The sequence below is a fragment of the Teleopsis dalmanni genome, chromosome 1 (genome assembly GCF_002237135.1).
Source record: "Teleopsis dalmanni isolate 2A chromosome 1, ASM223713v2, whole genome shotgun sequence".
Lineage (NCBI taxonomy): Eukaryota > Metazoa > Arthropoda > Insecta > Diptera > Diopsidae > Teleopsis > Teleopsis dalmanni.
This window is the reverse complement of record NC_051846.1, coordinates 216,401,776-216,416,060: the sequence shown is the minus strand read 5'-3', so window position 1 is coordinate 216,416,060 and position 14,285 is coordinate 216,401,776. Positions and strand designations below refer to the sequence as shown.

Sequence of the window (14,285 nt, the reverse complement as noted above, 5' to 3'; positions counted from 1 at the left end):
TGCATTGACCAACAATGTTTCAGTTAATGAGAACTCACGCGTCAGTTTATTACGGTCCTCGCTGCGACTGCGCTTATCCTTTTCTTGCTTATTACTGCGTCCAAATAGAGATCGTCCTTCACGTTCTTGTTTGATAGGCTGCGAACTTTCGTACTCAATGGCGTTCTCATCATTTCCAATTGATGTAGCTAGCGTTTTAAGAGGACTTTTCTTCTTCGGCAATGTGGCATAGATCTCAATGCTTTTATTGTTATTTGTGACTGGTACCGCCATTGGAGTAGGTTTATCCAAAGTTTTATCTTTACTATTTTGACGAACGTGTTTAACGCTGCTGTTGCTACCTTCGCGTGTGTGCTTCGTTTCAGGCAACATCACATCCATATCAGCGCCTTTTTCGACCAAAATGCGACGGTGCAAACTACGTGCTCGCATAACGCAAGTGTTGTGTTTCATGCGCGCAAAAGTCATAGTGTGGGGATTGCTATATGGTGCATCCATTGCTGCACGTGCACGTCCAGCTGCGGCATTGCAGAGAACTAAAGCAGTTTCAAGATCATGTGATTCTTCAACTATACGTGATTTCTCGAGCAGTTGATCGGCTTCATGACACAACTTTTCACAATCGCCGGAAAGCACAACTGAGGTGGTTTCTGGTATTTTTGCCAATTGTGGATTGAGTGGATGTTTAGGTGGATATGAATCAGTGGAGCTCAATGAAAATGAATCATAACCCGGATCATATGGTAGACCATTACGTGTTGGACTTGGTGGTACAGCAGGTGGACCACGTTTGCCTACCATATATAAATAGGGATTATCCAAAGTAGTCGATGAAGCAGAGCTGGCACTGTTGCGATCACCGGACCAATTACCAGAATCACGACGACGTGGCTGATTAAGATGATCTGGCATGGTAAGACCATCACTTGGTGGTGATGAACCATTTGAGGAACCGCTTATATGTCCCGATTCAGCACTGTGGCTGCGCTGTAATTGCAAATGCTGCTTACGTGCGAGCTGTGCGTTAAGTACATTTTCAATGGGCTTGCGATTAAGATAAGCGCCATCTTTCTCATCAATGGCTGTACCATTAGCAAAAATTTTGTCCTGTATGACGTTGAGATTCTGGTATTGTGCATGCAATACATGTTCAACAGTTTTACGACTTATGTAAGCGTCAGTCTCATCATTGCCTTTATTCTGTGCGGTAGAAAATATATTCTTTTGTATAACACTTAGGTTCTGATAGTCATTGGGCGAACGTAATGGTGTAGGCGTAATAGCACGACGTGTGTTACCCATATTGGGCTTTTCCGGACTTGGTGTAATTGCACGACGTACAACTGTGGATTGTGCACTCAACTCCTGTAAGTATTGTTGAGCTATTTGTGGCGCCGTTGCTGGTTGAGGAACAGCATACAAAAGCAACAACGGTTGATAACGACCACGACTGCATTTGTCAACTACTCCTTCCCAGTTTGGACCAACCTAATATGAATAAAGATTTTGTAAAACCATTAAGGTTGTATAAAGGAAACTCATAAAACATACCTCTTTTACGTTGGCATCATCGAAATAAACCCAAACTTTGAGCTTAGTATGAAAGAAGAAAGTCGTGTAATGTTTCCCATAGTAGGAAACAATACCAACGAGCTCATGTTGCACTCCATGAGCCCAGCGCTGTTCTGACACTTGATGAAAAACGTCAGAAAGGCGTAAATTTGTGCCTATTGCTTTAAGTACGGCATGTACTTGCTCTGCTGCTGGTCTTTCTGAGTCCCAAACGATGCCAATGGAAACAACGTCTGGCCGATTAAGTAAGGCGCGACATATACCAATTTTAGCGCCACAAGCACTCTATTAAAGGTGAATAGGAAATGAAATAACAAAATCAATATAGAGCATAAGACCAAAACTGTATAGTTTTTATCTTACCGGACAATCTCTGATGTCACCCATATTGCCTGCCGCGCGTAATAATTGACCAAAAGTTAATTGCTGATGATTTTGCATAGCCAAACTATTTTGTGAGGTCAGTGCCGATGCGGAGACATAATGCACCATCTAAAAAAAATCATAAAAAATATTTGAAAATTAATTAATATTGACAGCCGTGTGGGTTCATTCACAAACTTCCAAACCCGTTAATATATTAAAAAATCTATAGTAAAAAATAAATCTTATATACAATATAAAAAAAATGAAACAATTAAAAGCTATCAATTATGGACAAAACAAGGCAATACAGATTGTCTGTTTTAGAGCAGTTAACCTAACCATTGCCGAAAAAAAAAATTGGTCTAAGATATGGTGTGAACACCGGAAACCTCCCACCTAAGTTATTACTGTATTAGTGATTTCTAATATTTTTTTACTGTTGCAAAAATAAATCAGTATTTTTTTTTTAATTTGGATTTAAAATTAAAACACGTGTTTAGCTATGCGATTAATGTCGTTTTGATTTAGTTTAATTAACCAAAAATGGTGTTGGCGTTCATTTCAAGTTGGTAGCCATACATTTAAAATAATTTAATCGCTATAAAAGTTTAATCCAACTGAATTATAATTATCAGATGGAAGGCGTTCACTTTAGCGTTATAATTCTCCAATGCTTCATTAATCAAATTTCTGCGGAGTTGACAGTTGGTAGCCGTTTAACGCGGTTTGATTAAGCACTGCTATTTAGATATAATGACGTTAGCGGTTCTAAAATACAAAAAGGCCTACACCTACATTGCGATACATTTCATTTCACTTTTTAGACGATTTTATAAGAATTTTGAAAATGAGTTCAAATTGATTAAATGAAATCAACAAATATTATGAAAAAAAACAGATTTGTTTATGATATGAACGATACGATATGTATATACATATATGGTTATTTGGAAGTGCTGTGTTGAAAAATGGAAATTGATAAGACCAAAAACCTTAAATGTGTTATAACTATATTAGACTGAATAAGTATAAATATATATTAAAAAAATATAAATATAAATAAAAAATATTAATATAACTTATACAAAATTTTGGCTATATCCATATCTACTTCCAAACTTTGACTACTATAACTCCACATTATTTCTATGTCTCAAACATACGCATTAATGCAATTTAATTATTTACGGATAGAATAACCTTATATTAAATATAAAAAATAATTAAAAATTAAATAATAAATCCAATTAAATGTTTTTAGAGTTTTTTAAATAAACGTTGCATATTTTCACAGAACAAAAAATATCTCTTGTGATTTATTAACTTCTGTTAATGTTAATTGAATGCCAAAAATTGCGCATTAGATACAACTTTTAAATGGCATTATAGTGTACAGATACTCTGAACTGGATTTAATGCAAAATACCATGAAGACGAGATCAGAAAAACACTAAATGTACTTGTGTGGGCACTAAAAGGTTAATTGATTTGCTTTTGCTGAGGAGCGATAAATCTGAGATAAATTTTTTTTATGTTGCAGATGTTATAAGTGAATCTTTTGTTAAGATTAAGTGATAGTTATATACACTTGCTTACTGGATATATCTAGTAATACTAAATGCAATAAAAATAACATTTATAAACTGATACTAGATTCGTTTTTAAGAGATTGTGTTAGAAATTATTATTGTATATGTTGAATGCTATATGCACTTGTATTTATAAATTGTATTTATAAATTTAATTATTGTTTTTTGTAACATAATATTTTTAATTAATTTTTAATTGTATTATTTTGAAAATTAAAATTAATTGAGGAACTTTTAAATAAATTATTAAGTATTCTTGCAAACCTAGTCGTAATTGAAGCAGCATCCAGACGACTATACCAGTTATTACCGTAGGTTCTTACAGTTTATAATAAATGTGTATGTGTATAAAAAATAACTATAATTTTATGTAGAAAGACAGAGTATATTCCTGTGAATAACCCGGTACGTTCTATTTTGCTTTTGTAGCGCCAAAAACTTTTTCTAGACGTATAGTTTTATATTCGGGTGATGTGATTTGACTACTAAATCATAAGATTTATCATCACAATATTTTTTTATGCAATTGCAGAAAGGATCGCAAGTAATATTCAATAATCCGACTGTTTAAAAAAATTATTGTCGAACTATTTCCAACTATGTGCTCATCTAAACTCATCAAAAAATATCTCAAAATAATGTAGTACTAAAAAATGTCACATGTAGAATATTTAAATAATAATAATAATAATTTTATATTTAGCTGTAAAATACAAGGCAAGGTTTGGATCAACATGTATATTGAATTTAAAATTGGATTGATATATCAGAGACAGGAGTGTTTTATTCACAAGTTCACAAGTCTTCAAATAAAGAACTATAAAAAATTATGTACTAAAAACTATGTACTGAAAATTATGTACTAAAAATAACGTACTAAATATATGTACTAAATAATGTCTCTACAAAAATAATAGAATAATTCTATATGGGTATTATGGTTTATGGTATTGATTTACTAAGACTTGGCTCGGCACTTTAGTTTTATCTAAGTATTAGTTGAAATCTGAGTACTTGCAGTCTTGAAAAATTATTTATGAATAGTTAAGGTCCAGAAAACATATTTCTGGATGATGTGTAATTATGTTATTATTATTCTACATGGATATAATGATTTATGGTTATGATTAGCTAAAACGTGGCGTAGCACATCGAATCTGTCGAAGTATAAGTTGAAATTTTAGTAATTACAGTCGTGAAAAATTATTGGCGAATTATTAAGTACAAAAAATATTTTCAAAGACTACAGATAATGTTTAATTCTGTTATACTCGAAAAAGTTTATGGTCAGCGAAAAGTTTTATTAATTCAAAATAATAATTTAGTTGCTGTTATTCCCTCCCGTTTAGAAATCTTTCTGTTTTATTAAGGTTTACTTTTGGAATTACAATACGGCGATAACTCAGCATCAAAGTAGCTAACTATTTCTGTTTCAACTAGTAACGCTAACTTTTCAAAGACTACAGATAATGTTTAATTCTGTTATACTCGAAAAGGTTTATGGTCAGCGAAAAGTTTTATTAATTCAAAATAATAATTTAGTTGCTGTTATTCCCTCCCGTTTAGAAATCTTTCTGTTTTATTAAGGTTTACTTTTGGAATTACAATACGGCGATAACTCAGCATCAAAGTAGCTAACTATTTCTGTTTCAACTAGTAACGCTAACTTTTATGTATTTTATGCTATCGGCAATATATTACCAATCACTAAAAGTTTTAATAACTATTGGTAATGATGTCAATGCAATTATTTAATAAATGTTAAAGACATATATGTAGAAGTCATTAATGTTAACTATAATTAAAAACAGAACATGTAGTGTACATGCATTGCAGTTCCGTTTTACTGACCTGTGTAAATGGCAGTTGCTCAGAATTGGCACCACATTTGCAAACGCTTTGCTCAATAACGCGCATAGCAAAGCGTCTGTGAGCAATGCAGGCTTGGGACTCACAAGCATCGCCATCGCTATCGGAAATGTGTGAATGGACGCGATGTAGTAATAGCTCAAAGCATTCAGCTGCATCACCCAAGCATCCTAAGGGAAAACGTCGACCAGCTAATGGACCACTTGCCAAGGCGCGTCGCAAAGGTTCAGGGCACAACGCAGGCTCTGAACTAGTTTGCAATTGTTGAAAAAGTTCCTAAATAGAATAAAAGGAAAGGAAATAAATTAGTTTTAGCGGAAATACAAAGAAAATTATATTTAACTGCTATTAAATACTATTTACTCTATTCAATATAGATCTAATTGTACTGATTAACTTCTTATGGTAAATGCATTGCAAATGATTATGTTTTTTAACTTATAAACTACAAACTCACAATCACAGCACTGATACATCTATCACGTTCCGCTAACACTTCCGCAGGCAAACCATTACCAACTGCCATTGTGTTGATGTTGGTATAGCCTATGCCAACCAACTCAGCCGTGGAGGCTACTTTGGCCAGTGCACTCACTTTGCGGCTACTGTTTGATTGGCGTGTCAATGTGGCCGATTTGTTGTGACCATCGTATGCTTCAATGGTTTTCTTTGGGCTGCTGCGTGGCAAAGTGCCATTATTGCTTATCAATTGACAAAGTTGCGGATGTTGGAGTTTCTGTGGCGCCGAGCTAATAATATTTATGGGTGTGGAGGTTTGAGAACGTGGCGGTGATGTTGCATAGAAATTGCTAACACCATTGATGTTTGCGTTTAGGGGTTTAAAGTTTTCTTTGGTTGCACTATTGAAATCCCTGTTGTTACTCGGATATGTTGTTGTTGTTGCTATCGTCGTTGTCGGCAAGGTATTTGATTTGGTTTTTAGTTTCGTTGTGGCTGTAGCAGTATTAGCTGTTGTATTTGTTGTTTCTGTAGTTGTGGCAGGAACCACATTTGTGGGATCTTTACGCTTATAACGAAATTTAATCATTTTGGCAAAATTATTTGTCGTTTAATTATTTTCAATTTAATTAAGCTAATGACATAATTGGGCGAAGTTTATTATACCAACTTGTGCTAAAAATTAAAATTTTTTAGTGTTAAAATAAATTTTTATTGCCTATCAAGAGATTTACGAAGTGTTGATTTTGTAGTAATTTTTGATTGATAAGTCAATACTATTTATTAGTGTTTGCTAAATGTCATAATATATCATTGTGGTTGTTATTTTTTAATGGAACTTGCACTATTTTATTATAAGATATTAACTCATGTAATATACAAATTTTGTTAAAAATAAAATGAAACTGTGTTTTTAAATAAAACTTTAAAAAAGATAATTACATTTGTTTCTTGAAACAATGATCATATTCTTTTTTTTTTTGAATCTACGGTGAAAGAACTATAAAACTGAGAAGTCTATAAAAAAATACTATTAAAAAACTTTACTGAGAAAACTTAGTGTGAAAATCAATTTTCTAAACATTAACAATTTAAGTTTAACAAACTTAAATTAGGTACAAATATAAATATTTTATTGATTTTCTATTGAAATGTAAGTAGAAACAAAGTTAGAGAGAGAAAGTCTTTGGTGGATTGTGTATGCTTCAGAACTGATCATAAACGAACTTTATTATATATTCAAAACCCAGCAACTTCAATGAATTTAACTTTCAAGCATTTAAGAAATATTAATTAAAAAATTTTTATTAAATTTGATTTTAACATCAGTTGTGATGGTAATGACAATTTTAATATAGTCACTATTGACTTTATTATGCTTATTTTAGTATAGTCACTGTTGACTTTATTATGATTATTTCAGTATAGTCACTATTGACTTGATTATGACTATTATAATATTGACACTATTAATTATATTATGACTATTTTAATATAGTCATTATTGACTATATTAAAACTATTTGAATATAGTCACTCCAGGCTATATAAACAATAAACTATATTTTTGTTAATGAACTTTTACAACAAATTAACAAAACTCCAAGTTCGAACATACAAAATATATACAGTCAAGTACGATTTTGGGATAAATTTGACAGAGTATTAGTTCAAGCCTAGGTATTTGTTTTTTTGGGCCAGTTGGCTTATGAGTTTGTATGACTCTGAACTTCAAATTTGGCAGAGTATTAATTCAAAACCTTGATACTTGCAGTTTAAAAAAATTATTTACGGTAAAGTATATATAAGAAATAATTCCAAGACCACTTGTGATGCGTATTTGGCAATACTTGAAACAACTAATATATATGGTCAACCAAAAATTCAATTTATTAAAAATAAATAAAAACTTTTGTTCTTGCAATTCTTTACTATTCGAAACCTTTCTATAAAATATTTTTTTATAGCATAATGTTATATATGAACTAAAGGAATAAAGTATATATATATGCTCTTATAGCAAATAATATAAGTTGAACTAAATATCACGGCATTAAAATAAGAGCTGTTGAAAAATTTTATTACATGTTATTTTATTTTATTACACTGACATGAGTCATATCATTACTAATACGTAGTTAACTTTACACACAAAATACTATAGCACACTTAAATGTATCTGAAATATATATACGCTTCAGTTTGACCCTATTTAACCTAAAAATTTAATCGCACATTTTATTTTGAAACACATTAGTGTACTGCAAAACTTCAACTTCAGGCTGATTTATGATATCAATATAAAATGAGGAACATACTCATGTATCTTATACCTGCGTAAAGCAAACACACTAAACTCAATTTGGTAGATACTTTTATAGTTTTTAACATTTGCATAAAAGACGTTGGCGCAACTAAATAAAGTGTAACATGACTCAGAGTTTCCCTAAAAAAACACAATTGTATTCGTGAATTGTTAGTATGGAGTGCCTTAAAGAAATGGTAACAGAAATAAACAATTAAATAAATAAATTATATGCTAAAGGTAAGAAGAACCGACATGAAGCCAGTCACTCCATTGATATAAGTGAAGACTAGCAATTGTGGCGGAACGGAAGTGAAAAGCCCTAAAGGAAGTTTCTAAAAAGAATAGTAGAGGATGGTAGTGTATTAAAATGGCAAGTCTTCACTTCGCTTAAGAAGAGCAGAAGAAACTCAACACTTACAATAGTTGAACCTATTTGAACTTAGGAGTATGAAGTTTCCAGTAGTACCAGTTTTATGGAATATGGTTTATTGTGGTGTAGGGTAAAAAAACTTAAATTAGTTTGAGTGGTTAAGATAATATGTCGCACGTGTTGGGCAGCACACAAGTAAATGACAACCAAATGACATTAATTTTTGTTGCAAAAATATTTTAACAAAAAATACAAAAAACAATATTGCTTAACATATAAAAATATTATGCTCAAAGCTGTTAAAGTAATTGTGCTTAATGAGCACATTTGCAAGATGTTTACCAAGGGCTCGCATGCAGGATGCTTTAATGCAGCAATAAAAAATGTTAAACTGCAACATATGTGTTACTGAACATGAACTATATTTATTTATTTTGCAGAGTACACAACTTATAATTACAAAAAGTAACATATACACATGCTGTATATCAGTGACGACTGCTCTAAGGTGCGGAGGTGTGCGGTGAACACCCTAACATAATTTGCAAAATGTCAAATAACATAGGTATAGGAATTTATTAAGTATCTTCACATCAAGAATTATTATTATTTATTACATTTCCATATATACACATTTTTAAAGTTTTAGCAAAAACAATTAAATATAATTGTCTATGAAAACTCAATCAATTTGCTTCTGTTACCTGCTATACTTGTTAGTTGTGCTCATATATTTGCAGCTCAATTCACAGAACATTTCTATTTTATTTCGTCTCTCCCCTTTGTGTTCAAAGAAGGTGGTCGCACATTTATACGTTGCATATGAACAAAATAATGTGCGTGTTCTCCCGTTCGTAATATCAGAAATAGAGATTTATATGTGGGAATTGTATGAGAGTAATTTTCTGTTCTATTCGAATATCAACTGCATGCATACGAATCCAACATGATGATTTGCCAAAGTGGTTGCATGAGCGGTTGAAGTTTGCAGCTCATCTCAGCATACATTTCTATCACATTTCGTCTCTCCCCTTTTAACAGCAGCACCCACGAATTTCTGTTCTTATTGTGCGGGGTACTTGTGCGCACATTTATACGTTGCAAGTGGTTTCGATTTTGTTTGATCACTGCACAAACATGTATGTTTCTAAGTACAAACTCTTTTGTTTGAAAAAATTTGGTTTGATGTTACGAGAATTATGTGAAAAGTTTTGTTTCTTCCATATTGATATAATATTAAACTTATATATATATAAATTATTAATTTAATTTGTTTAATATATTATTTTGTTAATAAATTGTTAGTATAATATTGCGAATATATTGTTGCCTTATACAATATAGTTATTATTAATAAAAGATCTCATATATTTTAATATAAGTGGTACATGTAAAAACAACATTATAGAAGGGCCGCACACCCTTCCAGATAGGGCACGCGTCGTCACTGCTGTATATACATCTATTTGTTTTGAATTTTCAGTTTATTCATTTTATAGGGGCAACAGGTGAAATATGTTAGGTATATAGGCGATGAAAGTGCATAATGTTTTTTAGTATTAAAAATGTTTCTACAGACGTTTCATATAGAAATTTTTTTTAAAATTATTTTATATCTTATTGTATTTCATTTTTATTTTTTCGTTTTTTTAGTGCTATTAGCTGGCTCTTATGGTGTTGTTTGTTTAGTGAATGCAGACTATATGAGTGCGTGGTGAGTTTTATAAAATTTTTCTTATATGACTTAATAATTGTTAAGTGATAAGGGTTTGTTTAAGTGAAACATTTAAAAAAAACCAGAAATAATTCAATGTACAGTTATATATACACCTTCACTTATAAGAAGATTTAGGTAACTTTTGTTCAAGTTAAGTTTAAAGAAAGCGTTTTGTTGCGAACAACAACATCTACACTCGGAAACAACTATTGCCCATTATAGTGCCTTTAGAGTTACCAGAAAGAGGCAAACTATATTAACTGTTTTTTTTAGTATAGGTGCTAGTGTAGCCTTGTTAAGCAATTTGGTGCCCCAGATTCAATTAATAAGATCTGATAGTAAAGTAAAGGAATGTAAAGGAACGGTCTTCTAGATATAAGAGCCGGTTCGTCTGAAGTCCAAGACAGACACATGAAAGGTGATTAATAGATTTATCTTTATCATGAGAGTTCATGCATAGTCTGCTTGTTGAAATACTCTAACTTTGAAACATTGGTGCAGTACCGCAGGTCTTGTTAGTATTTTAGTAAGTATTCTATATACACTTACTATATTACATTTACGAGATAAGTTTAGTAATAAAGTTTGCAGATTTTATATATAATTCAAATGTTGAGTTAGACTGATGGTGTCAACTATTTGTTATCAGAAATCTTAATGAAAATAATTCAAGATAAATTATCCAGACCTAAAAGATTACAATGACGGAGTACTAAACGCTGTCAAATAAAATAATGACTATTGTTTTTTTTTAACATTTATTTCATAATTAAGTTGCAATAATTATAAAGATATAAAAATTAAAAAAAATTATATTAGTCTAATTTTTAATTCATCATAAATCAATAAATTCCTATGCTTGAATATTTTTAACACACTAATAAACAGATAAATACGTAAAACCGTTAAAAAAAATTTCATTTTCAACCTAATTATATATTTATATTTTGATTAACTTAAATATTTGAGTTGAAATTTTTTTGCTGAAAGTCCACAACATAATGTTTAGTTGTATCTTTTCAATAGTAAGCTATGCTCGCTTATAACTTTCGTTTTTTTTCGCGAACCTTTCTTTTAGTATTTTTTCAACTGAATAAACTGCAATAAGTCGAAGTTTAAAAAAAAAACAATATAACAGAAAACAAAAGAAAAAACTTAAACAAAAACCGGTATTACCAAATTTACCAAAAAATATAATAAAAATAATTTTAAAGACAAAAAGTAGCACACTTCACAGCATCAGATACATTTGAATTGGAAATGATGACTGATCATTGGTCACCCACTTAAGCAAGTTCTTCAAAGTAAAAAAGAAAGATAGTTAAGTTTTGGGTCTTATAAAAAAATTAAATAGGTTAAAAAATCATATGGAAAGTGAAAACAATTTAGAATGGAAATAAATTTGCTAAAGATATCACTAAAGAGAAATATATTTTTGCACACAATTAGAGAAAAAGAATATGATGATGAGGACATAAACAGTGTTACTAATTATTAAACCAAACTCTAATGTATTAATATATTGAACTTTGAAGCTTTTTGGATATAACAACTCTATATAAATACTTCTACAAATTAATAATTTAGAGAAAGTAAGAATAAGAATAAGAAATATTGCGGGAACCACATTAGTTGATATCGGAATAAATGGATTTCTTGAATACGACACTAATAATGTATTTTTTTCTGGCATTTATAGGAATCATTAAATCAGTGAATCATTAAATGGACATTGTAATTAATCCTTAATTCGATTAAAGCACTTTGACTTTAAATATGAGACTAAAAAAGTATTTTTAAAACTAAACTGACAATAAGATACCAAGGCAAATCAGAAAGAATATAGATAGAGTTTACTAAAATAATTAACTCAGGCATTGCAATTATCCCGATTTTATTTAAACACTTCGACTTCAATTAGCAGTTCTGGTGTTAAAAATGGGACCGGAACAAAATACAAAAAATAGTTTTGAAACTTAAACGATGACAACCAGATACTCAGATTAACCAAAATGTATATCTAGTACTGCATTCTCCATACCTGTAAGAACTGTTGTGCACGGCAAAGTTCAAGGCAATGATATTCTCTTAAAGATTATCTCTAACATATATTTATAAGTATTTATTATTATTATTTAGAAAAAATGAATCATTATATTATCAGATTCTAAGAAAAAATTAGCATATCATTTATTTCAAATTAATTTTAAATATTATCTTTTAATTATTTTTTAATGAATAATGACTGAACTCGTTGAAACGCAAGCTAAGTGGATTGTGAAATTAGGTTTAAAAGTTGACAACTGTTTTTACAATTGCAAAATCTTAGAAAAACAAAAATTAAATAAAAATTAATAATAAATATATGAATAAATGCTTTCAAACAGTTGCGTAAACAAAAAAAAATTAATGGTTCAAATAAAAGTGCTATAGTAAGCAATAAGATGCGTCACTGAAGAACTTTTTGAGCGAAATATAAAAATGGACTTGAGAATAAACAAAGAAAGTATAGTAAATGGTGGTTAGCATAAAATTGAGTTAATATAAATTGTGAATTATTTTAAAAATTCCTTATTATTTCTAACGAACCAGCATTGTTTATAGCAAACATTAAATACTTATTATTTAAAAAAGATTAAAAAACTTAGTGAAAAGCACTTTTTCTATTTTGAATGACTTAAAAAATTATTTGAACTCACTAGTTTTAAATAAATGATATCAATAATTATTATTTGTACATACATATAGTAAAAATAGGCACCCATTATATTTAGTAAAATTTGTACAATATTTTTTAAATTATTTTTAAATATAATTATTATTTAAAAAATTTTTTAACTTATATATTAATAAAAATTACAACGAAAAAACCAAATTTTACATTAAATACTTTTTGAGTATTAAATAACTAGTTTTTAACTACTTAATTAATGGGTGTAGTCAACTAAAACATGTTATTAAAAGAAATTTAGTTTTTTTTTTATTTTAAACACTTAAAAATATATACTTAATAACTTCATAGATTGATAGGCTTTTTGCGTTTCGCTCAAATGTGGTATTAAATTGATAAATCGTTTTTGACAGCAAACGATAAAATATTTAGCCCTCAGACATAATTATTGGATATTAAAAAAAAAAAAATTTTAAAAAATATTGTTTGTTATTAAATTTAATAATATATTTTTAAAATTTTAATTCTAATTAATTTGTATAATTATATTTATGCTTTAAGTTCAAAAAACTTCATTTGACAGATATTGACTTTAATTTATATCTTTATAAAAAATATATAATATTCGATTCGTTTATATTTATATATTATTTGTTTATATTTATTTAAAAGTTTAGTTGGTATGTTTTTTTTTAATTTTAATAATTTAATAAACATTCATTTATAAGTTTTTTATATGTGATGGGTGAGCACTATTTTTAGAATCTGGCACAAGCTTGGTTTGCTGGAAGCTATATTATATATCAAATAATAATTACTTATTTATTTGTTTTAGAATACTTTTAAAATTATATTTAAGAATTAATACAAATCAGTTTCATGTATTTCTTTATTTAGTTGTATTTATTTAAAGCGAAATATACTCATTGAATATTGAATTAAATGCCGAATACTGTGGGGTTTCCCGTAATAAGTAAATCACAAGCAGAAAATTAAAAGAAGGATTAGAATCTGGGAGAAGGTTTAATGAAGTAATTCAGAACATCTCAAAAAGATTTTCTCATTACAAAAAGAGATGCCAAATAATTTCTTATAAATTTTCATAATTCACCGCCAATCATTGAAGAGTGTTTATATCAGGATGAAATGCGGTGTGAAGAAAATTTTAAGATAATGTAATAATACACCTGATGGAGGAAGGAAAAGTGGGATTTTTATGTAGTTTTATGATTCACCGTCTAGATAATAATCATTAAAAATTTGTCAAGTATAAGATGAGATATAAAGGAAATCTTAAGAATGTTTCAGGATTCGTTGACTAAAGAATACTGATTGAAATTAGAGTTGTTAAAAAATTTTTCAGC

General features: G+C 29.5%; 2 protein-coding genes across 2 annotated transcripts in view; both read right to left on the bottom strand.

Moving 5' to 3' along the window:
- The window catches only part of LOC119667265, a 7,063-nt gene extending 572 nt beyond the window's left edge, over positions 1-6,491 (bottom strand). The window contains exons 1-5 of the mRNA XM_038076554.1: positions 5,854-6,491; positions 5,379-5,672; positions 1,936-2,064; positions 1,552-1,857; positions 4-1,488 (exon numbers count right to left, since the gene is read on the bottom strand). Of these exons, the coding sequence (XP_037932482.1) occupies positions 4-1,488; positions 1,552-1,857; positions 1,936-2,064; positions 5,379-5,672; positions 5,854-6,444 (2,805 nt within the window). The 5' untranslated portion in view covers positions 6,445-6,491. The remainder of the gene's footprint in view (positions 1-3; positions 1,489-1,551; positions 1,858-1,935; positions 2,065-5,378; positions 5,673-5,853) is intronic.
- A 24-nt stretch (positions 6,492-6,515) lies between these two features.
- Positions 6,516-14,285, bottom strand: part of LOC119667263 (rhophilin-2-like) — a 70,772-nt gene continuing 63,002 nt past the window's right edge. Inside the window, exon 10 of the mRNA XM_038076553.1 lies at positions 6,516-6,530. Coding sequence (XP_037932481.1) covers positions 6,516-6,530 — 15 coding nt within the window. The remainder of the gene's footprint in view (positions 6,531-14,285) is intronic.